The 26,996-nt window shown below is 37.5% G+C and overlaps 1 protein-coding gene across 3 annotated transcripts in view; it reads right to left on the bottom strand.

Moving 5' to 3' along the window:
- Positions 1–26,996, bottom strand: part of LOC120525240 (cohesin subunit SA-2-like) — a 200,534-nt gene that overhangs the window by 24,662 nt on the left and 148,876 nt on the right. For all 3 annotated transcript variants that reach the window (XM_039747367.1, XM_039747369.1, XM_039747368.1), the window contains 10 exons: positions 14,681–14,748; positions 8,383–8,470; positions 5,909–5,989; positions 5,692–5,784; positions 4,992–5,163; positions 4,759–4,907; positions 1,142–1,243; positions 894–1,042; positions 472–600; positions 62–213 (listed from right to left, as the gene is read on the bottom strand). In XM_039747367.1, the coding sequence (XP_039603301.1) occupies positions 62–213; positions 472–600; positions 894–1,042; positions 1,142–1,243; positions 4,759–4,907; positions 4,992–5,163; positions 5,692–5,784; positions 5,909–5,989; positions 8,383–8,470; positions 14,681–14,748 (1,183 nt within the window). The remainder of the gene's footprint in view (positions 1–61; positions 214–471; positions 601–893; positions 1,043–1,141; positions 1,244–4,758; positions 4,908–4,991; positions 5,164–5,691; positions 5,785–5,908; positions 5,990–8,382; positions 8,471–14,680; positions 14,749–26,996) is intronic.

Here is a 26,996-nt window from a genome sequence, read left to right as displayed (position 1 = left end):
TCAAGAATACCAAGTACAGTATACATCAGAGACTGCCCTAGCCCTAATCACCCCCTCTCACTCTCTGCCTGTGTTTTTCTGCGTTTTCTAGCTGCAACAGACGTTGAATGGTGGGATCTTTTGTCCTTTTCAACAAGAAGAGTCTTCCGGTAAATGGTCAATGATGGAGAGGATGTCTGCTGTAGCCCAATCACTTTATCCAAATACTTCAACCTGCAGTATAGAAGAACAGAACAAAAGAAATCTTGTAATGTCACTCACTGCATTATATAAAACAAAGAGGGAGACGTTTAGGTTTTATGAACTGCCAAACAAACTGCTGGATCGTGGGAAGTAGCTTTTAATCTTGGGCAAGTGTCAACACATTTGTTTATGTGCAGATACTCACCCCTCTGTCCACTACATAGATTTTCAGTGGCACTATAGTGGCCAAGTGTAGCTGGGATTTCTGAAGTTTTTCAATATACTTACAGCATTTTTTTATCTTGTTTCAGCATCTTGGATGAGAACTCACTCATAATCTCAAGGAAGGCAATATTCAGTGGTGGATATTGAGGCCCTTTGGGATTTGGATCTCTTAATGCAAAGTTGAGGCCCTCCCTAAAAACAAGAGTGTTTTAAAGAAAAAAATGCACGGTTTGACTAATCTCATAATCAGTATTTTTCATCATCTTCAAAGAGGGGCTTCCTTCATATATGCTGTGGAATTCATTGGGCAAATGTGGACAAACACTTTTGTACAATTATAAATTAGTCTCATGGAATGCAGTGTCAAACGTCCTTCCCTCATGCATTACTGCATTCTAGATGACTGGCAACAGCTCTTCTGCATGAAATTGTTTTGTTGATGTAATCTTTTCTTTCAAATCTGACATGTAGTTTTAGAAACAGACCTGTGCAAAGTGAAAACTTGTTCCCGGACTCGAATCAGGTGAATTCCAAATGTGCGTGCCAGATGTTGAGCCAGTTCCTTGATGTCATTGAATTCCTGCATACTGGTTATGTCTTGTACTTCCAAGTCCATACTCAGTTCTGAGAATAACTGGAACAGGATGATGAAACAAAGGGAAAAATTTGTTTAAGTTACTGGTGGGGTGTGCCGAGGTGGGAGGGGTGTAGTTGAAGTATGATATGTGCTCACCTGCTGCAAACTCAGACATATAGTTTTGGCATACTGTATCCTGCCAATCTCTTGGGCCCTGCTCATTAGCTTCTTAATAATATCTCCATAATCAGCATGGAACTGAAAGAACATAACCATTAACAAATAAAATAAAATCAAAATCAATTAAGGAAACAGAGATAGTACTTGCTCCTGCAGCAACTTAGAATATACTTCCATTCTCTAATACACAAGTTTAAGTTCATTCATGACGTTTAGCTGCAGGTATTCACCCCAACCAATTTCAAAATTTAATTTGCAGTTTTAATTGATCTCACTGTTTAAGTAACGTTTTATCTTTTATTTTGTATTCAGAAAAGCACTGCAGTTTCAGATATACGTTTATAACAAATTAGGATTAAATGCTTGGATAAAATAAATTGTTTCATCTTTTATTGTTAATTCACTATGTTCTGTTGAGTTTGCTCTCTTAACTGAATTTGAATACTGACAATTAATGACCCACACAGTGAATAGAGGTGCATAGATGTTGCTGAATGCTAAAGGGTTACAGCTACTTTTGTGTTATCCACTTCCATTCTTACTAGAAAATAATTACTAAAATAACCCGAGCATTACCAAAAAACAAAATAAAAAGAATGAGTGCATCCGTGTCTAAGAAATATAATTGCTTACTTCATCTAGTAATTCTTTAGCATAACCATTTTTTTTAATTTCGGGAGTAAATAAAGAAAACACAGAAACCGGTAAATGACAGCTTGCTTAATTAATGGAGGAATTAAATTAAATGACAAATTGGTTGGAACAAAAACCTACAACTACTGGAGGGGCCTCAGGATTAAATTTGAAAGCCCCTGCTCAGTCAGACACATTATTTTACATCTTCTGAGGTGGTAACAACTGTTGAGGAATAATTTTATCATTTACAGAAATGTTGAAAGAGAACACTATAGCAAACCTTTATTGTATCCAAAGAACTTGGCATTTTGAAACATGGTAAAACTACTAATGCCATTGATATCTAAAATGTAATTATCACTCATCTAAATCTGTGTTTTTTCCTAGGTGAAACTAGAGCAGTTAGAAACAGGCACTGTCGATCACTTCAAGACCACCATGGGTGGAGGATGTCACAACAACTCTGACTGGTGTTTCTGACCCAGTTACGGCCACTTGTGACACTGAAGTGATTTACAACTGGGTGGATGAAAAACATGGATTTAAGAAAACAGTTTCAGCACAGTACTCAATTATATGGCAATGCAGTGGGGCAATGGTAAGCACTGCTTCCTCACAGATCTAAGTTTGAAGGCTGTAACCTATTTATTATCTGAATGGTATTTGTTTGTTCATCCTGTTTCTGCATGAGTTTCCCTCTCACATCTCAAAGGACATTAAAGTTGGGTTAACTGGGAATTATAAATTGACCCTGCATTAGTCTGGGAGTGGGTATGTGCATGTATGTGCGTGGGACCTGTGATGTACTGGCACAGAGTCTAAGCTGGTTCCTGCTTTACACCCAGTGCTGCCAGGATAGACGCATTAGCAGTACTTTTACTATTCTTTTATAATTAAATTAATCATTACATCTTGCCTGAAGAAGGGGCCTGTGTTGCCTTGAAAGTTCTTATATTGTAATCTTTTTAGTTAGCCAATAAATAGTGTCATTTTGCTTGACTTTTCACTACATTCATAATGGCTAACACGGTACAACACCCTAGTACTATAATAAATTTATAAACATACTTTTTTTTGTATGGTGGCACAGTGGTAGCACTGCTACCCTGTATAAAGATGACCAGGGTTCACATCCAGGGTTCTTTCTGAGACATGGAGTTTGAATGTTCTACCAATGACTGTGTGGGATTTCCTCTCCCTGTCCAAAGACATGCAGGTTAGGAACATTGGCCCTAGTATCTGTTTGGTGTGTGTGTGTTTGCCCCGTGATACACTGGCGCACTAGCCAGGGCTTGTTCCTGCCTTGCACTCCATGGTAAATGAGATAGGCTCCAACACTTCCCAGCCACCCAAGTGATCCTGGTCTGGATTAAACAGGTTAGAAAATGAAATGACATTTTCATTTAAAAAAACCCCTTTTTTATGGAGAGACAATCATTTTGTCGGACTAGCATCAATCAATTCAAGGTATCTAATGGCGCTTTTCCACTGCATAGTACGGCACGACACGGTTCAGTTCAGCTCACTTTTGGGGGGTTTTCCACTGGGTACAGTACCTGGTCTTTTTTTTAGTACCACCTCAGCCGAGGTTCCAAGCGCGCCGAACCGTTACCAAAACGTGACGTGTAAACTGCTGGTCACTGATTGGCCGGAGAAAATCGTCATTACTGCGTCACTGGCTATTCTTTTCTTTAAAAACGCGGAAGTTTGTGTCCCGTCTCTCCATCGCTGGACGCAGTTTGTTGCATAAGTGGATGAATGTTTCTTCAGACATTCGAAAGTTCTCCAGCCACTGAGTGTTTGTAAAACCGGGAACAATCACATCCCACCACTCTGAAGCACGGTTATATGTCCAAACAGATGGTCTGTTCATTTTATGCTTTGCAACAGTGATAAAAGTTAGCTAGTGATGTGCTTTTTTTAGATGCTTACCCTTGTGCGTCGTCGAGCTAAAGTGTTGTCGTTGTCTGCGTGTTGTTGTAAAAGTTCCACGGTGTCACGGCAGTAGAGGCGGCGCAACTATAACGACACGTGAATAATCCCGCCCACTCTAAAGCGGTACTAAAGTGCAGTCGAAACGCAAACCGAGCTGAACTGAGTCGAACCAAGGTGAGCTGTACTGAACCGTGCTGTGCCGTACTATGCAGTGGAAAAGCGCCTTAAAAAGTGTCAGGCTGGTTATTGCATGGGTCCCTGATGAGTTTAATAGCATTCCAAAGTGAGTATGTTGCTTGACTTAAGTGCAGCTTTTGAAACTAGCAACCAAACCATTTTTTAAACAAGCACTTTAATGCTGAATTGGGTTTTCAGGTGCTGTTCTTATGCTGTTTAGTTCCACTTTATTAAATATTTTCAACACTTCTTACTACAAGTTACTTTCTATAGAGCTCACAATCAATGTTCACTTTTCACCTGTATGAGAATGACAATCATTAGTAAATCTAATGTTTCCCCGTTGTATGTTTATTTAACTTCAGTGAGTTAAAACATTGGATAAACAACTACTTGTTTTAACTGAAGGAAAACACGTAAATTAAATTAGTCAGTGGAAGTTCGGCAGACAGTTACAAAATACTGGCAGTGTAGAGCATGGATTATTATTTTCACACAATCAGCACACAATATGCTGTTTTTTTTTTTTTTACATAAATGTATTATTTAGTACTCCATTACTGCAGTTATCCAAAACTTCTACTTTCCTGCTTAGGAAATGTAGTAAAGTAAAAAGGCTTTCTGGTTATGCACCATATCAAAATTTCATGTTAATACATGGCCTGTTCATTTTATTCAAGCAGAACTGAAAACTATAATATTTTATGTAATTTCTGTTGCAGTATGATACAAGAATAAACTGAATTGTATAATGTAATTATACATTAATGAATTATAAACTCAACTGACCCACACATCAAGCTCATGGTTTTTTCCCCCAGCACTTCCCACAATATGTTAGTCACCTTCACAAAGTACTTCAGAACATCAGTAGCAGCACTGAGATCCAGAACATTATAGAGAATAAGTTTGCAATAACTGGCTAAGAGGTGTCTGCGTTTGTGAAGGTGATCTATCTTCTCCAGCTGTCCACAACTATCCCTTTCCTCAGCATCTAAGAAAAGATAAGACCATGAAAGTAAGCCAAATAAATGAGTTTCTGGCAGAATTAAGTTAACACAGTATGGAAATATCTTGCCTTCAATATCTTCCGTCTCTTTATCCATAAATACGTAATCTACCACAAAGCCAGCTAATTCTGCCCTGAGAGCTACAGATGGTTGGTACACTAATGGCTTCAAGTGGTCCTGGCCATTCTCCACAATATTAGAATTAAAGTATACAAGGAGGTCACATATTATGATAAAGGCCTATAATGAAAAAGAAAGACAAAGTATTAGTTTAGGTCCCTTATAGGCCAGTGACAAACATTGCCTCAATCCAATACCTTGGATAGTTGAGATAGGATAGAGCACCCAGAAAGGACTGAAATACAATATAGACTAAAATGGTTAAGAATGGTATGGGTACAAGATAGCTTTCCCACTACTTTAACTGTATGTAGGTCTGGAGATTATTGATAACAGTTTAGATTTTGCTAATGCTGCGAAGCTCTCCCAGTAAACTCGGGTGTAAAAGGTGGTTAGTAAATGGCATAGGTTGACTAGTAAATTTGGATTTACACAAAGTCACCAAAATCCTTGCAATGAAAGGATGTCAGCAGGATAGTGGATTTCTTCCAAAAATAAAAAGTGTAGAAAAAAGAACAATAAAAAATCAAAACAAAGAACAGCAGACACAAAGATGCAGACAGCAGGTGTAAAGAAAAGCCAGCAGTATAAACCTATAAAATACCAGAACTTTGCCTTCCAATAAAAGATCACTTTACAGTGGATTACCTGTTCCCTTATGTCGGCCACAAAAAAAGTGAGGCATTCTTGACAGATGACACACAGCAGTCTGACATGCCTCTTCAAAAGAATCAGCTGCTCCTAGTAAGGTAAGAAATGAAAAATAAATATGGATTAATCCTCAAGATGGTATTCTGCAATTAGTATTTACCCAATGTTTAACCTCTAAACTTAATCATCAGGTGAATATCAGAGATCAGCCTACCTTGTTAGGAGTGGAGTTGGAGACATTATACAACTCCCACAGGATATGCAGAAATGAGCAGGATAGAGCTGGCAGCATGATCTGAAAATAGAAAGCCCAACACTACCGCAAAATGTATAATATCTAATAAAAGAAAAAAGCAAACTTGCCCTATAATCCACCTGAAACATGATTTTCCCTTAAAGCCTCTGGATAGTCCTGTATATATTCACTAGATGACCAGGAAAAAAATGGAATTATTACATGTAGTTTGCTTTTAGTAGAAAACCAGATGGGCCTTCCTATCCGCTCTATACGATATAGTAGGCACTGCCCATTCTTCCAGGTTTTAGTGGCACAAAAGGCCTGTGAAGGCAGCATATTTAACAGACCTATAGCTGCACAAAACCTTCAATTTAGATTTCCAAGCTACATTCCAGAAAGTCGCTTAACTCTTCGTACTAGGATCTGCCTGTAGTTAATCTGATAACAAAAGTGTAAATCAGAGATGAACTGACATTTTTTTTCTGAGGCCCTCCCTTCAGGAAAAATTGTAAAATTAGACTCTAGGCAGGACAAACACCTATAATTCAAGGGATGACAACTAGAATCGACAGAATAACTTTCCTATTAAAAGACACTGAATCTGTAACTGAAAGTGACTTTAATCTAATCAGGAGAAGATTCAACATCCCTTTATAAACTAGCTGTACCTTACAGTGTTTTTATAGAATGGCAAGTTAATAGAAGTTTAGTAATTCTCTCAGGACACATTCACTGAAATCCTGAAGGGATTCCGAGAAAACTCTGGGATTCTCCCCAGGGAGACACTGTGCACATTTTCCAAAATGACACTTTAAAATCCTTCTCTCGGAAACTTAAACTGTGAGCCACTCTCTCCCTGGAGAGCTAGAAAAGTGGCCCATTCTTTTCTTTTGTGGACATGAAAGCTGAGATCCACTGTGTAATAAGCCCTATCTGCTGAGGAGTAGCCATTATTTCAACAAGGGAACAACAGCATCTACAGTCTTGTGCTAGAAACATTAATGCTTTTCTCCATAAGTTGCAGAGAAGACAGCAGAAGGCAAGCAGGGAAGGCAAAGCATGCCAGACAAAGAATCATGGAGCAAAGGGATAGAGTGCACTCCAATGTATGAAGAATCTTCTACTTGAACATGGATCAATAAAAAAGTAACAACTCCACACAATGGACATCATCCATAAAGGCTTTCTATTATAAAACTAATTATTTGTGTCAAGATAAAGAAGGACTAATTAACCAACAGCCTACACGTTTGTCTGTCTAGTCTGCCTGCATCCAGTCTTATTTATTTATATATATATATATATGTATGCATTTATCATACTTCTGTAATCCTTATGTTTATAAATAAATTGCACCATTCTGTTCCTTAAAATGTGTGCCTCAGTTAACTTGATATATGCAAATATAAAGGCTTCAGAACCGCTTCCTACAACAGAGAAAGGTAAGGTAAACAAAGTAGGAGCCTTGCCAAAGTATTTGGCCAGTTACCTGTATTGTTGAAGCTAAGACTGGTGATTAATTAATCAATTCTTATATCTTCACTCCTTTCTTTGAACTCCGCTCCACATTAGACAAAGGGCTAAAAATTGTTTTTTTTGCCGAGTTAAACTAAAGCTTATATGCAGACAGCAAACCTATTAAATGTTATGTTGAAGTAACTATAAAGATAAGGAATAAAAATGCAAACACTGTATTGTGGCCACCAGGGAGCGCTCCAGCTCCCCAAACACCCGACACAACAAATACAGGCACAAGTCCAACAACACAAGGCTTTTATTAATGCATGGGAAATGCTTTCCTTTGTTTCCCACCTATAGAATAGTACACAAGTACAATAAAAGCACAGTTTACTTCTTTCTTCTCTCTGTCTTTTTCAGTCCTTCCACCTCCACTCCTCCTCAGGCAAGTTTCATCATCTCCTGACCGACTCTGGCTCTCTGAGGGAACTGAGGCAGTCCCTGTTATGCTGTACCTGGGAGCACTTTAGCTGGCCCATCAGCATTATCTGGAAGTACTCCCTGGTATGGCAAAAATTCAAAGTAGGCCTCTACAGCAACCCTTGGTGGCCCCCAAACTCCAAATCCCTAGGAAAACCCTGCAGGAATCCAAAGAGTCGCTGCAACTCAATGGGTCCTGTGCACATTACTCCCCCAGTCATTCCAGTATGTTAGCCTCCTGGCCGGGAAAGCACCCCAGCCGTCTGTAACAGTGTATATTATTCTTTGTTATTTGAGATATGTATTGTATTTGTGATTAACATACTAAGTTCCGACATTTTCAATGAAAGTGCACATTGTGAACAGGAATCTAATTTGAACTGAGTTTCAGTCCTGAAAGAAAGTAAAGCGGGATCTTTCCCTAAACACCTCATTAATTAATGGCTTTGAGACAATTATTAATATAATTTTCACACATTACACCCACAATAAGAAGTGAAATCTCACATTACCTCATCTGGAGCATCTCCTGTTTTTAAGCTCTTGGAAAGAAGATTATAGCACTGTTCAAACATATCCAAATGAGTCAGGTCTTTAGCACTAAAACAAATGTATTTCAGAAATATCAATTAGGTAAACAAAAAACATCCACTAATAATTTTCATCTTTAAAAGTCTGTCCATGCCATGATTGTTAATCTAAGGCAAATATATCTCCAATAGAGAAGTGACAAGAAATCCATAATCATGACAGATCATTTTTAAGATTTATGCACACACCGCAAAACAGGAGAAAAATACAGCTCCCCTTAACAAGTCTGAAAAGAAATACTAAAAGTGTCAATATTAATTCATTAAGCGTGTTAACAAATATTTGAGCAATACACTGTGTCATGGTGGCTAGTCCTGTTGCCTCAGTTCCACAATCTTGGATTCAAATGCCACGCCTGTTAATTTTCTGTGTGGGTTTCCTTTTAGATACTCAAGTCTTTGTCCCACATTTCCAAATATGAGTTGGCTTAATTGCAGATTCCAAACTAGCCCAGTGTAAGTGTGAATAAGTGCATGAATTGGCCTTGTAATGAACTTTCATCCAGGGCTACAGGGACTCTTATTCCTAAATTGGATTGTGTTAGCTTAGAATGTTATAACACTATCATTTTGCATATGGAAAGGGGCACTCATTACTGCATCACATGACAAATTCCACTGTGCTTCATTGGACAATCAAAAATGAGACTACTTAATTTGACTCAAATATCTTTGTTATGTCAATTTTTTTAAAGAAAAAAAAACTAATACTATGATTCAGTTCTAAATTGCATCAACACAATACATAATTTTATCAAAAGAGCTGAAAAATAAGGAATTGCTAGAAGCTTGAGACCACATGACCAAGAATATGCAGTTTATGAACACAAACTGAAACACATTCCATCATTCAGTTTTGCAAAACTGACCATTTAACAACAGCAGTAACAAATGGCTGGAGCATACTCTGGCAGCATCAGGTACAAGGCATGACAAGTCAAAGAAATGGCATACTCATTCATACAAAACTAATTTACGTGAAGAACAAGAAGAAGCAACATTACCAAACTGTATTGCACTTTAAAGCAGTTCTGTATTTATGTAGTAATTAGTATAATTAATACTTGTATTTTAACTGAGATTTGGTCAGAGCATTAAGTGCCTGCACTCAGTGAAGAGCGCAATACAAAAAAAAACATTTATAACAATACAACTAAAGTTAGACAAGGAAACAATGTGAAACAATTAAAAAGGTATTGTGATGCACCAGGGAAGGATTCAATAATTATATTAAATCACCAAAATATATATATTTTTTACTATTATTATTCATGTTAAAACTGCATCCTCACTCACACCACTGCAAGTCTGAAAATGGATGAATGTTTATCCCCACAGTATCTTAACCAGTGTTTTGCCATATAACAATAATAATAGTTCTTTAAATTTATATGGTACTTTTCTCACTACTCAAAGCGCTCTCTACACACGGAGGACCTGGAAAGCGAACCCACAATCTCATTACCACAAAGCAGAGGCGCTATCATCAAAGAAGATGGTCTGTACATATTCAAGTCTAAAGACACTAGGTGACATTTTTAACAACGGGAGCTCCTCATGATCAACACACTACATTAAACATTTTCTGTCCCTTCTACTTCTTTCTTTTTTCTACCTTCAACTCAGATTCAGTCCAAAGCACATGTATCAGTACCCTCCCATAGCTCAGTGCGAGTTTCAACTCCTTCCGTTAACTACGTGATTTTTGTGACTGCTATTAGCGAAGTTGTGATTTTGGTTGTGCGTCACACAAAATGGAACAGCGGAATTTGGAGCAACGTTGTGCCATTAAATTTTGTGTTAAGCTTGGAGAATCGGCAAGTGTGACATTTGAAAAGTTAAAACAGGCCTATGGGGAACATTCTTTATCCCGAGCTCAAGTTTTTCAGGGAGGCCTTCAACTTCGAAAACCAATGAAAACATCGAACGTGTGAACACTCCTGTGAGATCAGACCGTCGTTTAACATTAAGAATGTTGAGTGAACAATTAAATTTGAACAGATTTACCGTTCATCAAATTTTGACTGAACATTTGCACATGCGAAAGGTCTGTGCCAAAATGGTGCCGAAAAACCTCACAATTGAGCAGAAGGACAATCGAAAAAACGCATATCTGTGGTTCCCCAGCCCCCTTATTCACCTGACCTGTCTGTGTGACTTTTTCCTAAACTGAAAAATGTCCTCAAAGTACGTCATTTCGGGACTTTAGAAAACATCCAAAAGAGAGTGTGTGTGTGCACCTGCCTGTGTCTCGCTCGTGTGTGTGAGTGTGAGTGTGTGTACCTGCCTGTGTCTCGCTCATGTGTGTGTGTGTGTACCTGCCTGTGTCTCTCTCGCGTGCGTGCGTGCATACGCTCTTTCTTTCTTGCTGCACTGGGAATGCACAGGGAGAGACTGAACACTTGTGGAAATCATTGGGGCGCACAAACCGAAAGGGAAACTGGCTCGTTTGTATACCTAGTGTGTGGTCGTGAACAAATGCAAAAGTTTAGCGAACTTTTTGGTCATAACTCGATTTGTACATGTCCAGAGACATTCATGAACCGAGGTTCCACTGTATTAGGTTTGTAATGTGTAAAAATTATAACATAGTTTGACGTTTAATAGGCTTTTTCTTAACACCTCCAATTATCCGACATTTTCACTTATCCAACGTTCTGCCAGCCCGTTTATGTCAGATAAACGAGACTCTACTGTAATTTATTATTTGTGTAAACCTAAAAAGCTTCCAAAGCACAGAGGTTTAAATTCTTAAGCAAACACAAACCTTTGAGCTTTTCTTCTTCAGTTACAAATCTACAGAAAATGGTTTATTTTGACTTTGGAAATGTATTGGTACGACATAAGATTTCACATTAAAAATTACTTAATGGAAAAACATGTATACAAATCTTTTGTCATGCAAAACATTATGATTAATTTCAACTGACATGAAAACTTTTGCATGTCACTGCATCTATTCTTCATATCCTATGAATGAACACATCAAGCTTAAATTTGTATACCATATGCATCCAGACCCATGAAAATGTGGCTTTGCCATGGGACTTTCTCCAAGCCCTTTATGTAACCTTTGCTTTGTTAACATCTCTGGCACCTTTATCCACAAGATCTACCATTGTTCTACTCTTGATTCCTCCTGGTGTTTTGTCTCCAGTTCTCTTAAGATTTTATCTTCAAATACTCCTCTTCTACCTCATCTTTACCTTCTTTTGAATATATCTACATTATCTTCTCTTTTTCTTAATCTCTGGAAATCCTATTTTTATAATTTACACCTTCTGGTGCGATATGGGGATCATTCCTTATTTTAAAAAGTAAAAAAATGTATGTCATTTGCCATTTTATTAAGATATTATGTATGGTGGCCCAGAAGGGCAAGTGATAAAAAATTTAAAGGTGCGACGTGCACAATAAAATAAGGTGACATGCAATTAAATGTGATGCTACGCAAAATTAGAGATAATGCCCTCACAATCAGTGCAATGACAACAAGTAAAAGTATAAGGAAAGGGTAGGTATTTTGGCAAAACTAAAGGAAAACAATGTTTGGTGGCAAGATTTGTCTGTCAGGCCACAGGGGAAGTTCCCAGTTAAGTGGTGTGTGGAGTGAGGGAAATTTAATATAGCATTCTTTTTTCAAATAAATTCTTGACAATCACAGTTCCCGGTGTATATACACAATGGTGTACATTAACAGGCGGACATCCACTTCTTTTTTTCCTGTGCAAGAGTAATTAAAAAAAAAAAACCTGACCCCAAAGTAAACTGGGGTGATCCCCGTTTTTTGTTTTTTGGCCTGCAGTGCTTTATTATTTGTTCCAATTTGTTAAGATTCTATATACTATTTCATTATAACAATAATCACTAAAGTAACTTTTTTTGTAATCGAACATGGTATTCCGTGGTGATTTTACGTTTGATCGGGTGCTGTATCCTTGGAGAGGTATGGCAGCAAAAATATCAACCCTCACGTTCATGATTTATGTGTGCTCCAAATGTCCATAATGTTTGACAGTTCTGGATATTGCACTATATCACTTTAGATCAGGACAACAAAGCATTCCTTTGAGTAATGCAGTGACCTAATGAAAAATGCATAGATAAAAAAAAAAAAAACACAACAGGGAGTACCCTAGTTTACTTTGGGGTCTTTTTTTTATTAATAATATTTTATTTACTCTTATTTGAAAGAAATCATTTAGGATTCATTTATATATACAGGACTGATTAGATTTTATTTTTTTTTTTTTTTTACTAATTAGGGCTTAATTTTAAATGTTGAATTTTTGTTATAAGTCACACCTTTTTGTCACTTTTCCTTCGGGGCCACCATAATTTTGACTACAATAAACTGCTTTACCTTTACAAACTTTTATATTTTACCTTGGTTTTTACTATATTCTCATTATTTTAAGAAAATCAGTCCACTGGGAGTCAACCTGTTTCATGCAGACAGAAATCAGGGCAATTTCCATAAGTGCTTTTTATTATATGTGAACGTACTCAAGTATAATGCACTGAGAATCAAAGAAAATTGGGGAGAAAAAAGAAAGCAAGAAATTCACTGAGACAGGTTTAAAAGAAATATTTAGCATTTATAGATTGCTTTTCAACCTTTACTCGCAAAGTCAATGCATTGTAAATCCCCATCAACTGGTAAAATACCCATAAGGATGTCTTGTGGTCATGAGGAACGAGATAAAGGATTGTAATTAGATGCCTTGAAGTAACCTGCCATTTTTCTTCCGTTACTGGAAAACAACAACGTATGCATTTGAAAAGAATAATTTACAGAGCCACATAGTAATTTAATGTGTCAAAAAGCGAAAAAAAAGGAAAAAGGTTAGAGAAAGACATAAGGCATTTCAGGAGAAGGTGGTGATTTTGTAACAATCAGTCTTTAGTGGAGTTAATGACATTAAGGCAAAACGTGGTGTTAAATGGGTGTTATTAAAAAAAGAAACAGTGCTTAGATTCCTAAAAATGTGGGAGAACATTGTGCCAGAATGAAAGTATAATGATAGTGGCAGTAATTCAAGTCTAACATAATTTCTAAGCGATATGATTTTCGTAACTATGCTTTCAGTTTTAAACTTGCTAACATTATCAATATGTCACATATTTCTAACTGTTCTGTAAAACTTGGAATTACTTAAAGAGTCTGACTACTTTGTAACAGAAGCACTGAAAGTTTTGTTTAGGCCACATTTTAGTGGTGGCTGGGAATATTACTATTAGACATTTGTGAAAAAATGTTTTATATTTTAGGGTAACACGTACAACTAATGGGCAGGTCGCACACAGTGCAGAAGCCATGAGTCACAATCCCCCGGAGTATGCGTCACAATGTCAAAGTAATGTGTGCATTATGATGTACCTAGTGTTAGTGATCAAAACACACTAGTAGTGAGAGAATAATCTCTAGTGGCTTATGTCTAGTACATTTATTTCCATAATTTACTGACTGTCTAGAGACTTGTTTATCAGTACAATTAAGCAAAACTAGATAAGTACAACTGTAGTCAGTGATTTCCTTAGTTATCCCAATTCCCACGCAGCAGAATTTGGTGGAATTACACATTTGTCAAGTACTCAGTTTAGACTTAGAACATAGCCATTGTATAGCTGCATTATCTTTCCATTTTTAATGCATATCAAAACAGTTTGTAATGCCCACGTAAGTAAGTTTCTTTATTATTAAATATCAGTTTTTTTATTAATTTGTTATTACTGAATAAGTACAGTATATGTAACATTAATATGAAAAGACAGGAAGAGTTAATTACTTAATTTTATACACTTTCACCTGCACATAAAATGTCATCACACAAATGGTTATATATTACTTTGGTACTTCTAGGAGAAGCTAATTTTACGTTTTATTTTTTCTTTCTTCTTCAAATTAACCCACCCTCATCAGGACTGGCCCTAAACAAGGTGCTTGTGTCACATATTTCCTGCAAATTTCCTAGTGCTGGATTTATACTCCAAGTAACTGAATTCACAAGAATCAGGTAGATCTTGACTATGAACAGGTGAGTTCTGGTTTGGGCTAGACAGGAAAATAATTTAGGAATCTGGAATTGGCTAACTATAGCTTCATTCTGTCATACTCTTATATAGGTAAATTAGCCAAGCCTTGAACACAGAATGCATGGCTCTCCCATAAAGAACAGTGCAAAGGTTCTACTAATTGAAAACAAACAAGTGAACTAACTTGTATAAGGCAGAGAGTCTCTTGAGTGTAGTGGCAACGTTGTATAGGTCATTCTCGTCGATGCCACCCTGTAAAATGAATAAGAAGAATCCAAATTAAAAGGCAGGGTAAAACAAGATATGTAGTAAAACTCGGAAGAATCTGTAACTAGTTTTTCAAATCAGGAGTAATCACTAGCGATAAAAACAAGAATTTCAACTGGTTACAAATACACATTATACTTTCTTGTCAAGACTGACGCGTCTCCAACAATTCTCAAAACAAAATGATTATCAGCAGGTACTATGGGAAGGCTGTAGCCATGCAGCTTTTTGTCCGTTGTCCAACCATAGCTGCAGAAGAAAGAATCTTGTCTTCTAAAATACTGGTTCTCTATTATTCCATCATTTACTTGTATTTATTAATTTTTTATTCTTTTAGAATGGGGACACATGGATCTGAAATGTAATATTTTCCTAATGGATGAAAATTTGTGAATAGTTACAAACATTACACATAAATAAAAGTATTTACATTTGTTATGTTATATATACAGTTTTAAACTTCTATGTGTAGCATAGAAGGGTTTACCAGGGTGGAAATGGGGTTCAGCACAGGATTTCTAAAGAATGATAGCATCATTAAATATGCCATGTGCATATACCATCTTTATTTATGGACATTTTTTGTCCGGTAGCTGAAAAATAAATACTGCTTCAAATCAAGGCTAAAAGTTCAAACACATCATTGCCAATTTAATAAAAATATAATTTGGAATATTTTCATTTACCATGTTCAGCAAAAAAACACTTTGGAATTGTGATATCTGCTGTAGTGAAATTTACATTTGCATAACTACATGGAGCAAACATAAGCTGGTTAATAATGATTACTTAAAAGAATAATGTACAGTCAAACTGACAAATGTTTTCAAATGTCACAAATCCTTAATACTTTATTGCAGAAATTTTCTTTCTTAGACTTGACACAACTGTAACGTTACCTGCGTGAAATCAGTCCTATCAGTTAAAGCTTAATCCACTATTCAGAACACATAAAACAGCCTTTGTTCTGCTGTCTTTTATCTACCTCACATAAGTGATCAAACTTTATTATTGCTAACCAGAGGTGGGTAGTAACGAGTTACATTTACTTGAGTAACTTTTTAAAAAAATTGTACTTCTAAGAGTAGTTTGACTGCACCAAACGTTTTACTTTTACTTGAGTACATTTGTGAAGAAACGCTACTCTTACTCCACTACATCGGGCAACACTCTGCTTGTTACTTTTTTCCATTTATACATTACACTATATTTTTGACAGACAGAAGTCGCCAGTGGATCTACTGCATCAATCAGACATAGCAACAATAACCACATGACTCCGTTTCACCAATCAGACGTAGCCATGCAGTCACATGACCACACACAAACTTCCTGTGTCTGCAGCATGTGAGAGACGTTTTAGTCATGCGGGGCTCCTGTTCACTGCTAAACGGTCACAGCTTCACTGCAAGAACCTTGAGAGCCAACTCCTTCTGAAGCTTAAACATTACTTCACTGAGTGAAGAACAAACGTGTTTCAACCAAACATGCACAGACAGTCATGGTAAAGACTTCTTTGACATGCACAAGCTGCTTTGTTCTAATGTTATTTTCTATCAGCAGTGCTATTTGGAGGGTAAGTGTGTGACGAAGCCGTCCCCTACGGACTCCCTCTTCCCACATGGAAGTCTGCTGAACCCACACCGTCAATAGTTATGACTGAGATGAGCTGACATATAAGGATAATTTACTGAGGAGGCCAGATGATGGTGGAAAAAGTGCTTTTATTAAAAACCAGTTAAAACAAAAGTAAAATCAGCAAAAATGTCAATGGTGCAGTGTTCTAAAAAACAGTACATATATACAGTCATGTGAAAACATTAGGACACCCTTTGAAAGCATGTGGTTTTTTGTAACATTTTTAATAAATGGTTATTTCATCTCCGTTTCAACAATACAGAGAGATTAAAGTAATCCAACTAAACAAAGAAAACTGAAGAAAAGTCTTTTCAAGATCTTCTGTAAATGTCATTCTACAAAAATGCCTATTCTAACTGAGGAAAAAGATAGGACACCCTCACATGTATTCCCTCTTAAATTGGCTCAGATCTCACACAGGTATATCACACCAGGTGCACATAATTAGTAGATCGTTACTCTGCATGTTGAATGAGGCTTGCCCTATTTAAACCTCAGACATTTAGTTTGGTGTGCTCCTGACTGTTGAAGTGAGAGTGAGCACCATGGTGAGAACAAAAGAGCTGTCAGAGGACTTCAGAAAAAAGATTGTAGCAGCCTATGAGTCTGGGAAGGGATTTAAAAAGATCTCAAAAGATTTTGAAATCAGCCATTCCACTGTCCGGAAGATAGTCTACAAGTGGAGGGCTTTCAAAACAACTGCCAACATGCCCAGGACTGGTCGCCCCAGCAAGTTCACCCCAAGAGCAGACCGCAAGATGCTAAAAGAGGTCTCCAAAAACCCTAAAGTGTCATCTCGAGAACTACAGCAGGCTCTGGCTACTGTTGATGTAGAAGTACATGCCTCTACAATCAGAAAGAGACTGTACAAGTTTAACTTGCATGGGAGGTGTGCAAGGAGGAAACCTTTGCTTTCCAAGAGAAACATCGAGGCCAGACTGACATTTGCCAGAGATAAAGTTGACAAAGACCAGGACTTCTGGAATAATGTTCTTTGGACAGATGAGTCCAAAATTGAATTATTTGGACACAACAGCAGAGGACATGTTTGGCGTAAACCAAACACAGCATTCCAAGAAAAGAACCTCATACCAACTGTGAAGCATGGAGGTGGAAGTGTCATGGTTTGGGGCTGCTTTGCTGCAGCAGGACCTGGTCAGCTCACCATCATAGAATCCACGATGAATTCTACTGTGTATCAGAAGGTGCTTGAAGAACATGTGAGACCATCAGTTAGAAAATTAAAGCTGAAGCGGAACTGGACCATGCAACATGACAATGACCCAAAACATACTAGTAAATCAACCAAAGATTGGCTGAAAAAGAAGAAATGGAGAGTCCTGGAATGGCCAAGTCAAAGTCCAGATTTGAATCCCATTGAGATGCTGTGGGGTGACTTGAAAAGGGCTGTACGTGCAAGAAACCCCTCAAACATCTCACAGCTGAAAAAGTTCTGCATTGAGGAGTGGGGTAAAATTTCCTCAGACCGATGTCGAAGACTGGTAGATGGCTACAAGAACCGTCTCACTGCAGTTATTTCAGCCAAAGGAGGTAACACTCGCTATTAGGGGCAAGGGTGTCCTATCTTTTTCCTCAGTTAGAATAGGCATTTTTGTAGAATGACATTTACAGAAGATCTTGAAAAGACTTTTCTTCAGTTTTCTTTGTTTAGTTGGATTACTTTAATCTCTCTGTATTGTTGAAACGGAGATGAAATAACCATTTATTAAAAATGTTACAAAAAACCACATGCTTTCAAAGGGTGTCCTAATGTTTTCACATGACTGTAAATCCATAAAAATCATTCTGAAAAGGCTAAAAAAAAAAAATCAATAAATAAATCCGTTAAAAATCCGAGGTTAAAATGCAGACTAACTCCACCTGTTTCTCAGCCAACCTTCTTCTCATTCTCCTGGCTGACCCATTGCTCGCATAGCCGGCAGAGACTCAGCAGCAACAAACTCCTTTCGGCCGACCTCTGTCTTGGCTGCCTCCAGGCATCACAGCCAGAGCGTCCAAGGTCGGCTCTCCTCCCTTCTTCCTTCGCGCTCACATTGTCGAACCTCGGAAGCCTAGGGAGGGCGCCTGCCTTGCTCACAACGTTCCCCCTGAATGTTCAGTGGGGTGAACTAGCCCCTAGAGCGCCACAGCTAACGCTCTATCATTGGGCCCTTGCTCGCACTGCTTCCTCCCTCCAGGTGGCCAGATCGTCATTCCCAAGCCTGCCTTTCATGTCTTTTAACCTCTTTTCTTTTCTCCTTTTCTTTGATTCCCCCTTATTTTTTTTTACCGACCCCCATATATACACTTCCGTCTCTGTGGGCCTTAATCACACGGCGCAGGAAGCCAATGAAGCAATTGAGAACGATCGCACCGGCACGTGCAGGTGTGACTCCCTCCAACTACCTCATTAACTCCTTGCGCTCGTGCAATTGCGCCCATGGACAGTGGCATGGCTTTATGGATTTGAAACTGGCCTTTTTTTTGAAGCCGCGGACCCGCTACACCACAAAGTGAATATGCAGTATTATACTGTCAGTGTACAGTATATCTTGTCACTGTAAGTAGTCTGCACTGTTGAAACATACATGTTACCTACTGTAGGTATTGGCTTCAAAAGCTTTGTTGTGAAAAACAGATTTGGAACTTTGTGTTATATGTGCATCTTTATTTTTTAAAGATGTTATTTATTTTTACTCATGTTTTTATTATTTGGAAATAGCAGAATTTGCACATTATTTTATATTTTTGTCTGTCTTATTACAACATTTCTAAAAAATAAATAATTTATTATGTTCAAACAGTTACTCAGTACTTGAGTAGTCTTTTCACCAAATACTTTTTTACTCTTACATGAGTAATTTTTTGGATGACTACTTTTTACTTCTACTTGAGGAATATTATTTTGAAGTAATGCTACTCTTATTTGAGTACAATTTTTGGCTACTCTACCCACCTCTGTTGCTAACACCCATGTATTAATTCAGTGTTAACCACCAAATTATATGACTAGCTGTAGTAATTACTCCTACCTGGAGACTGCAACTGACCAACATAAAATACTATATCTGCACAGTGTAAATGTTTTGGAACACTAAATAAAGTTTGAAATGAATTTATGGAGCAGCACATTTTATCACCATTGTTGAGAGATCTGTTTACTTGTTCAAGGGTGGCATCCCATCCAAAGCCTTATGTCCAGTGCACCTGGAATATTCATGCATGGTACTGTTATAAATTGCGGTTAATCACACCATCATTTCAATTCTCTCATGCATATGTGTGACACTACAAGTAAAAATTCTAAAAACTCGTATTAAACAATACAAATCTACTTCTGTGTACCAAAAGGCATGGAAATGGCAACGCATGTACTGCTGAATTTGAGGAGTACTAATCGGGCACTCAAAGTGCAAATACACAAAAACAAATATCTAAAACTGTACTAAATAAAAGCTTGTAGACACTGCTACACTACAGTGCCTTATTCTGTCTTAACAGAAAAACAGCATACACAATAAAAAATAATTAAAATTTTATAGAATCCTTCCAAAATGTTAAAAAGTTTTAATTTAAGCATATGCATATGACTAATCTATATCTGTATATAAAATGCTAAAGGTTGTCCTGAGAAGATTGATCTTGGTCTCACCTGACAAGTTATTGGAGGATACATGCAACACAAACCATGATTTGGACATCCAGTCCAAAAATTGGGCTTTGAGTCCTTCTCATGACTAGGGCTACAACTAATGATTATTTTGGTAGTCGACTAATCATTCAATTTATTTTTCGATTAGTCACGATTATTTCATGCCTGACTACTTTCATGCCTGTGACCTGTGGTTGCACATCCTGTTCTGGGCTCCAGTGCATGTCTTACCTCATCTGCTCACATTTATCAACCTGTGAATGTCACCCTGATGTCTCTGCATTAACACGATTAAAATAAATAATAATCAAATTAAAATAACCAGTGAAACATATGAATTTGAAAATAGTCAGGTGTTTTTATATTAGTGTGACCATCACAATAAAAAAGAAATACATTAAACAATACAAACTAAAGTGCACATAGTCTTTAAACAAAAAAGTGCATTTAACTTAACCAAAAAATACATTGTTAAAACAAACGTTTTACATATCATCATCATCCTCTTTAATAAAACCATTTTGAGTGTTGCTCTTATCCTCAGGTGTCCAGTGTGTGTGTGTGTCTTCTGGTGAAGTGTGCATGCGCGGGGCCACAGAGCACGTGTTCAGTCTCTTTCTGTGCATTCCCTGTGCAGAGAGATACACACACAGGCGCGCGTGAGTCTCACACACACACACACACACAGGCGCGCGCGAATCATGCAAACACACAGCGCATGCGGGCCACACAGCACGTGTTCAGTCTCTTCCTGTGCATTCCCTGTGCAGAGACACAGACACACACACAGCACACGCACACACACACACACACACACACACACACACACACACACACACGTGAGAGACACACACAAAGCGCACACACACACACACGCACGTGCGAGTCACGCACACACACACAGGCGCGCGGTGTCCGTGTGTGTGTATTTATTAAATTCAGATTTTTCAAATGTTCATTTTGCCTGTGCCACTCATTAAAAAATGTTCAGTCTCTATAGCGCAAATTCTTGCAGTCTTTTGTCTGTTGTTCAAGGTTTTCTTTGTGTTATTCAATGTTTTTACATTTAGTTTACTATTACGCTGTGCTTTCTATGGTATACAGTAGTTATCTATATTTGTGCTTAAAAAAATATATGTTTACATACAGTTCATATGGTCTGGAACGGATTAATTGTATTTAGATACAATCCTATGGGGGAAATTACAGTCCAAATCGGGTTACAACCAGAGTTTTGGAACGAATTATGGCTGTGAACCGAGGTTCCACTGTATTACTGTCAGACAAAATTACAGGCATTTTATGGAAATACAAACCAGTATTACTGAGAGAGAAAATTAAAGGCACACAATACAGTGACACATATTACAGCCACATACAAGGTCCCTTGCCATTTAATATAGACTGTTCATACAAATGTTTATGCACTACTGTTCTAGCGCCCGTTATTTTAACGGGCTTAATGTCTAGTTTTAGTAATAAATGACTAAACGTAGACATAAACTATATAATGTGTAAAGCCTGAAGTGCAAAGACCAAATAAACACTTTCACAAAAAGTTCAAGGATGATACAATAGCTTCCATGGTGCAGCGATAGGAATTGCAATTATAATCAAGAGTCCCCAGGTTCGATCCTGACTGCCTCGTATATTTACTGTAGTGAGTTGCTCTTATTGTTAATATTATACAATAAACACACATTTATGCCAGTGTATTAAATGTATAGTACTTGTAAAAGTTACCTTTTTTTTCCTCTTTTATTCTCTCAGTCACGATCACGATAGATACTACCGCCACCCCCCAGGGATCTGATTTTGTTACTTTTTATCTGAAACTGGGAATAACTGTAGATGTGAGTGGTGTTTTGAGACAATCAAATTGGAAATTCTCTGATCTGGATGGACAAAAGCTGACACACAAACGCTGGCAAATCTGCCTTATTTGTATCTTATTCTCACTTGATTTTTTTTTTATTCAATTTTATTGAGTGTTCCTGCTTATGCTGAATTAGTATGTGCCTTAAGGCCCGTGATGTCAAAGCCGCACTGACAAAAAACAGAGACATATTGTAGGTATATATATTTAGAATTATTAATTTTAGAACCTTATAGTTACAATTCGTAAAACACTGTGGCATGGATGCAACATTATTCATTCTTATTCGTGTACCTACTTGCGGTTGTAATCATTTACTGCTTTGTCCCCACCCCCTATCTTGCCCAGTCTGCACAGGACTCCAGGACATGCAGAGGAAAGAATGTTCCTCTGCAAGGTGAGCCATTAACACTCTTCTGTTCACAGTGGACCTCGTACATGCCTTGTACAGTACATGTGTTTTGATCGCCACCAGGTCAAGCTTGTTATAGTACAAGCAACCAGCCACCTGCATGCTGCTGCTAGCACTAAATAAGCTCATGCCTTCTGGTGTCAGCACGCAGCACCAGGGGAAAAGAAAAGAAAGAGACAAATATATGTGACATTTTGAAGAAATCATTGTATGACCTGAATAGTACCAATCAGAAAACATCATTGCACTAATGCAATATTATTTGAAAACTAACAGATCGGGTGTAAATTTGTTACTTGTAAAAGTTAGCTTTTTTTACTTTTATTTTCTCAGTCTCATTCACACTCTCCCTCCCATCCTGATCTGACCCTAACTAACTAACAGCGCCAGCATAAATTCTCAAGAGACGGCGACATCACATCTCCAGGATGCTTTCGTTTCAGATGCTCATGCATCGCGGTGGTGCTGTCATGAAAAGAAAGCTCCATTTTACATAATCTGCATTCAATTTTTTTTTCTTTTTCGGTGAAGTGTTTGCACACTTTAGAAAGTTTCTGTCTCAGTTTTTTTCCATCTCCTTCCCCCTACTCTATCTGACTCGCCATTGCAACCACTGTTGCATTGTTTATTTTCCTCTACATTCTTCTTCTCCTCAGACGTTCTTCTTTGTTGGTAGGACTGTGTGCAGTCTTGGCAAACAATAACAAACAATACTGCCCCCAGACATTCATGTAGTGCATTGCAGTTACAAAAACCAATGTGGTTCTTTGTGACTGGAGCTTCTATTGAAGGCTCTGTTCATGACGCATCGACAATAAACAATCCGCGTTGATGATTTTTTTGTAGTCGACATTGTCGATTACATCAACTAATTGTAGCAGCCCTAATCATGACCCACAGTGACGCAGCAGTGCACATCATCCGACAGGAGATATATGGGCAGGCATGCATGCACACAACGTGGTCGACATGAAAACTACAATCAAGTGAGGACACTCCAATGTCTGGCACAAAAACTTCAACATACAAACTTCATGACAAAACAAAGTCATGCACATTGTCATAAGAGGAACTACAGCCAAGACCACCACTAACAGTGATACAATCCACACATCAGTAATGCACGCATTGACTTTGAGACACAGTTTGCAAAACTCAGAGTAAAGGATTTTATTCAGGAAAGTTGAATCAAATGTTTCAGTGTTGCAGAGCTTGGCACTCCAAGACTGACTTCAAATTCCCCACAACCCCACTTTTTATGAGTTATGTCAATCATGTTTAGCAACTTAAGGCACAGCAAGGACACCAGAGCCATACGCAAAAGGGTGGGTGCCGGATCTCAACCCCGACCCTTTCCCCTCATTGGTCCAAGTGTCCATTTCTTCCATTAGGAATTGTAGGAAACAGTGAAAAATTAGCAATAAGTAATAGACTTTGTTAAAACTATGTAGGATACTCTTTACTATCACATACTGTATGAAAGTAAAATATCATCTTCAAAAGGTGCATCACTATACTTTTAAAAAAAAAAAAAATTGCCCAACTGCACTGTAAACTGAATTCCGGGCACAGAAGGTAAGCTAATGGATTTCAACGAAGAAAATATTTAATGCATTAAGTAATATAAGTTAACATACATTGGTCAGCAATCCTTCATACACTACCAAGAGTTGATACTAAATGTACCTCACTGACACTTTACTATTCATTAAGGCATTTCCTTTTTGATGTTTGAACTCCTTGATCTAGAAGGATTAATACTTTGCAAAGAAGACAGCTGTTGAAATAGAAAGGTTGCATATTGCTGCGATTAGTAATTTATAAAACTACAGATTTTTGCATTTTGTAAAAAATCTATTTTGTGTATCACTGCAAAGTAGTTAAACATCTTGGGGGCAGCAGTCAGCCTGCTACAGGTGGGTGGAAAACACAAATGTTGTATACAGGTATTTGGAGAAATCCAAATAGGGAGAGACAGGAAGCAGTATTAAACTGAATCAGGAAGAGAAAAACCTGAACAAGAAAATCTGAACAAGAACAGGCCCTTCTTTTGTATTATAAGATTTACTGGCCCACTGGTGCCAAAGAGTAGCAGAATTTATTATGAGACCATCAGGTAAAATAGATTTATCTTTTCCTTTGTTGACTCATCACTTCTTTCATAAGTGGCTCGAGAGAAATTCTAAGAATAAAAAGGGCTGTATGCTTAAAAAGGTTAAAAACCTCAGTTTAAGTACATGCGAATTACTGACGATACTTGGCAGGGTGAAAATGAAACATCTTGAGGATGCACGACAAGTGGTACAGCACAATTAAATGGTGAGAAAGAACACAACTGGCCTCAGATGTGTGATGAACGTCACTGCTTTGCTGCCAGAAGTTAATGGCGAAAGGACACAATGAAGATGGAGACTCCACTGATAATGGCAACTTCAAAGAATTTACAGGAATGTTGCTACGTACGCCAATATCTTGACAGTGCACTTTGTCATGATCTGTATATTTATAGAATATGGTATATCATAGTCTTCACAATACAGTAGAAGTACTGCTACTATAGGAGGTTAAAACATCCTTTTTTTTTTGCCCGTCAAGTAGATGAGATATCTGGCATTTCTTATTGTGCACAGCTGTCCATTACAATTAGTTATGTAGATATTTTGGCTTAATCCAGTAGTGTTTCTTTGATGTATCAGGAAGGTGAGTTGCAAAGACTAATACAAACTCTGGCACACTGACAAGACTATAAACATACTTGTTAATATTGAGCAGGAAAGTACAGAAGTATATGATTTTTACTAATGCTTTTTCTTTCCATTAACAGCAGACATAGTAGTAGATACATTTTCAAAAGTTCATAGTACCAGAAGAAATAACAGCATAATTGTATAAAATGTTCTGAAATGCACTTCTGAAACAAATGAAAATTGCTTTCATCCTGTAGAAGCATACAACATGTTCTATAACATATTTATTCTGTGTTTAAGTTAAAAAATAATGCAGCATAAAATGAAAGTACATATGGACAGCATTGGAGTTATAGTGATGTGCCCTGATACTGCATCTTGATTTCCAGTGAAATTAAAAACACAGAAGAAAAGGCAGGCACTAATTTGTGTCCATGATTAAAATGTAAAGTGTCCCTTCTCCCCTTTGTGAGACACTGCCCATCAAAAGCTCTGTTTATGTCAGTGACAGACGCACCTGTTCAGATTAAGCACATAAACTCAAAATATAGACATCGCTCCTCCTATGCTTAATAAGGTTCAAGATTTGGAACCTTACACCCAAGCCTTTACAAATAGGGTACACGTTGAAGCAGAAAATAAACTACTAGCACTGACAAGTGTAATTTGGCTTCTAGAAGTTAAAGGCGTTTTCCTCACGACTCTTACACAAGACCAACCCAATTAAAACGTGCAGTACTTCAGGCTTTTGTTTTAAAATTTCATCACATTCTTGCGTTGGTTCATCTTAGTGTTTTCCATGCTCTTTTATTCTCTCAATTACACATTTCTTTAATTTTTTTGGACTTCCACTACCTGTTTACACTTTCCATTCCCTTTTGAGGAATGGAAGAACATGAGTACTAAGAGCTTCTTATCTTTGCAGTCCACGATAGAATCCACTGATAATCCCCAGTACAATCCCCTTTATTTCATAAACGGATGTCCACACGTTCAACTAGTCTGTCTAATAAAACAAGAAATATTTCACACTTTATGCTTATACCAAGATTTTGTTCCATTACCAGTTTGGGTAACACAATGTATGGATGAGTGGGGGTACAGGATTAACAGTTTTTTATTTATTTATTTTTAAACAGTAGAATGTCAATTAACACATTTATTTCTACTTGCTATAGGTTGTAATCGGGATAGGTTTAAAAGAGATAGGCGAGATGCTGTACAAAACAAAGCAATAAACCAACTGGAGTCTGCTTTGTCCCAGGGCTGCCAAAGACTGCCATGAGCCTCGTTGGGAATATAAAATGATGAGGACGGAATAAACTTCAATCAATCATTCTGCTACAGCGCAAAGACTGTAACGGCAAAGGCAAAGTCTGAAAGGACAATCTGCAATGCAAGCTGAAAATTAGGAACTGGGGTGCTTAAGTACAGGGTGTTAATAAAGAGTTTTATTTATTTTAAGTTAGGAAACATTCACTGTTGCTGTTCTGCCAAGTATTCTTCAAGCCTTGAAGTCCCTGATGACAGAAAGGTTGTATATAATAATAATGACCACAAAGGGGTCACTAAAAGATTCTGAGGAAATGGAAAAAAATGCATAAAGTGTTGAACTACTTATAATGTATTACCTTCTGAAGGATATTCTTTTAATGCTTGCATAAATGTGTGCTGCTCTGCAATCCACCACAAATTGAGCACACTTGCATAAAAAATAACATTATGTATCTTATTTGTAACATTTCACATAATATCCTATTTAGACAACAATTTTACATATATTAAAAGGAACATATTTTGTAAGACAGCAGGTCTCAGTTATAGTGCAGTCAGTTAATCGGATGTATCAGCAGGTGGTATTGCAGGTGGTATCTTTGATACTCAGTTATTCAAGGCCACTATTTTTTTGACTGTTCCTTAAATCCAAACCTACATGGCCCTGTGTGAAAAAGTAATTGCCCAAGTAAT

This window comes from Polypterus senegalus, chromosome 3 (genome assembly GCF_016835505.1).
Source record: "Polypterus senegalus isolate Bchr_013 chromosome 3, ASM1683550v1, whole genome shotgun sequence".
NCBI lineage: Eukaryota > Metazoa > Chordata > Cladistia > Polypteriformes > Polypteridae > Polypterus > Polypterus senegalus.
Note: the sequence above shows the minus strand (reverse complement) of the source record. Positions and strands in the feature narration are given on the sequence as shown.